Consider the following 2,527-nt stretch of genomic DNA (forward strand, 5'->3'; position numbering starts at 1 on the left):
ATATTGTGAACGGCATACAGATCAAAAGCTGATTTACTATTGTAATGATTGCGAGAAATTAGTCTGCCCTAACTGCCTACCTATCAAACACAAGGATCACAATATAGAAGATTACATTGACGTAGGAGAAACAGCACGTAAAGCATTAAAGGAAAGTGTTGCTAGTTGTGATGGAGTCATTCCTCCAGTCACTGAAGCTATTGCTAATGGAGAGAAGATGCTAGAGCAGATAGCAACACGTAAAGAAGAAGTAAGGCAGGAAATCAAGGAAACATTTGAAGAGCTTAAAGCTGCTTTAGATAAGAGATGCAATGATCTACTAATGGAGACAGAAGAGATTGCTAGCGCTAAGAGGAAATCTGTCGAGAAGCAGCTGGATGGGTTTCGTAAACTGGTAGAACAGGTTTCTCATGGTCGTCATCTTGCATCATCAGTGAGTGAGCGTACTGATCCAGGTGAAGTACTCAGTGTTAAGAAGCTAATCATGAATCAACTAGAGGAATGCATTGAAGAGTATAAGAAACTACCTCTAGAAATAGAAGAAAAAGGAGCCATTTTAACACGCCTAGATACACCTTCTTTAAGTAAAGAGATCAATGAGTTTGGAAGTGTTTTTGAGTTTGAGCAGCTTAACCCATCACTTTATTCCATTGATAGTGGGTTAGCTATTCCACTGGCAACAGTAAAGAAAGAAAGGAAATTCAGAGTGTCTCTACCAGCAGGTATTGATAAAGCAGCAAGCTATTTGAAGGGTTCCTTTATCAAAAGTGATGGCAGTAAAGAGGAGGGTAGAGTTGTTATAGTTAATGATAACAACACAGCCATTGTATCATGCACACCTCAAAGTATTGGTAGATATGAACTATCAGTGACTATAAGAGGTCACCATATTAAAGGTAGTCCACTGTCAGTAAAAGCATCAAGAGACTATACCACACTAGCTAACCAGAGATCATTTGATGTGGGGAATAATACCTATGGTGTTGCTGTTCATACTAATGGTGAAGTATTTGCTAGTAGTAGTGATGGGTTTATTCAGGTATTTAGTGAGGATGGTACTGCAGTAAGAAGGATTGGATCTAAAGGTAATGGTAATGGACAGTTTGGCAGGCCTTGGGGTTTATTGCTGGTAGGAGACAGGCTCTATGTGTCTGATGATACTCTTCATCGTGTGCAGTATTTCTCAGCTACTACTGGTCAGTATATTGGTCAGTTTGGTAGTAATGGTAATGGAAATGGACAATTTTCTGGCCTTCGTGGTATGTCTACTGATGGTAAAGGTAATATATTAGTAGCTGATCACAGCAACAGTAGAGTACAAGTGTTTCATAAAGATGGTACATTTGTACAAGTCATACAATGTGATGGTGATGCAACTGATGTAGCAGTAGATAATGAAGGAAAGATGCACATTACCAATTGGAGTCAAGATCATGTTCAAGTCTTCTCTCCTGATGGTAAAACTCATCTTGATACATACAATAATCCAGCTGGTAACTTTAGTAGTCCTGATGGTATTGCTATTGATGATGAAGGATATATCTTTGTATCAAGTAATAATGGCTATCTCCATGTCTTGAGTCCTGATAGGAAACAAGTCAAATTAATCTCAGGATTATCTTGTCCATGGGGTGTAGCACTGGATAAGGATGGATATATTTATGTTGCTGATTATTATAACAAACGTATAATGAAATATTAAAGTAGTCATTCCAATAAAACTGGAATAAACTAGATGCTAGAAAGACTTCTATCTCTCTTTCACACACACGATTCTCTCCCTCCCCCTTTCTCTCTCCTCTCTACTTTAAGCAACTATCAATTATTATTGTTATGAATAGATTAATTTGATTCAAAATTTTGAAATTAAAAAAAAGTAGAATATCATCATCATTATATACTAGTACATACATGATGTTCCTAGTGTACACTATAATACATTATACATATGTTTTATACATCATAGTTAGATCACTAGGTGAATCAGTACCTGATAATAAACTGGGTCTACTCTCTCTTCCATTTCTATTTCAATTTAAACTAGTTGTTTCTAAATAATCACGTAAATATGCAACTGCTAATGGCTGACGTCTTGACACAATATTAACCAGTGTTGCTGGTACTCCTCCCATATCAACCTATTCAATGTACGTCATCTTTGACTCCACCCACAACCACACCCCTTGCACAAGATACGTGACTTGTGTGAGTAGTTTTTCTTTATAGCGATAAGGTTAAATGACCCACCCACTAGTCATGACCTAGTAAAACTTTGTATATTCTAGTAATCTCGTTACATCTCTCTAACCTTTCCTCTTGTGCAGTTTCACATTATATAATACAAGTTCCTCATCACAAATGATTGTACAATCTAAACCAAATTAATACAAATACATTAATTATTATAGTATAGTATTATACCTGTGCAAACAGTTCTTCATTGAAGAGCACATTTTGAGCTGATTTAAGTATCTGCTCCCATGGAGTTAACGTCAACTGTTGCTTATGAAGCTCAATGAAACAAGAC

At 36.6% G+C, this 2,527-nt stretch overlaps 1 protein-coding gene and 1 long non-coding RNA gene across 2 annotated transcripts; one reads left to right on the forward strand and one right to left on the reverse strand.

The window, feature by feature from the left end:
- Positions 1 to 62: 62 nt before the first annotated feature.
- LOC105315740 (E3 ubiquitin-protein ligase TRIM71-like) lies at positions 63 to 1,702 on the forward strand (the record flags this gene model as incomplete). Its single annotated transcript, XM_020007104.1, has 2 exons — positions 63 to 1,196; positions 1,491 to 1,702. Coding segments are annotated over 2 exons (1,346 nt in total), but the record flags the coding sequence as incomplete, so codon positions are not given.
- A 332-nt stretch (positions 1,703 to 2,034) lies between these two features.
- LOC109591354 (uncharacterized) lies at positions 2,035 to 2,521 on the reverse strand. Its single transcript, XR_002189777.1, has 3 exons — positions 2,422 to 2,521; positions 2,309 to 2,371; positions 2,035 to 2,261 (listed from the first exon to the last, which is right to left on the reverse strand). It is a non-coding gene; the product is annotated as an uncharacterized LOC109591354 (long non-coding RNA).
- Positions 2,522 to 2,527: the final 6 nt, after the last annotated feature.

The sequence above is a fragment of the Amphimedon queenslandica genome, unplaced genomic scaffold, assembly GCF_000090795.2.
Source record: "Amphimedon queenslandica unplaced genomic scaffold, v1.1 AMPQUscaffold_8385_Cont19671, whole genome shotgun sequence".
Taxonomy (NCBI): domain Eukaryota; kingdom Metazoa; phylum Porifera; class Demospongiae; order Haplosclerida; family Niphatidae; genus Amphimedon; species Amphimedon queenslandica.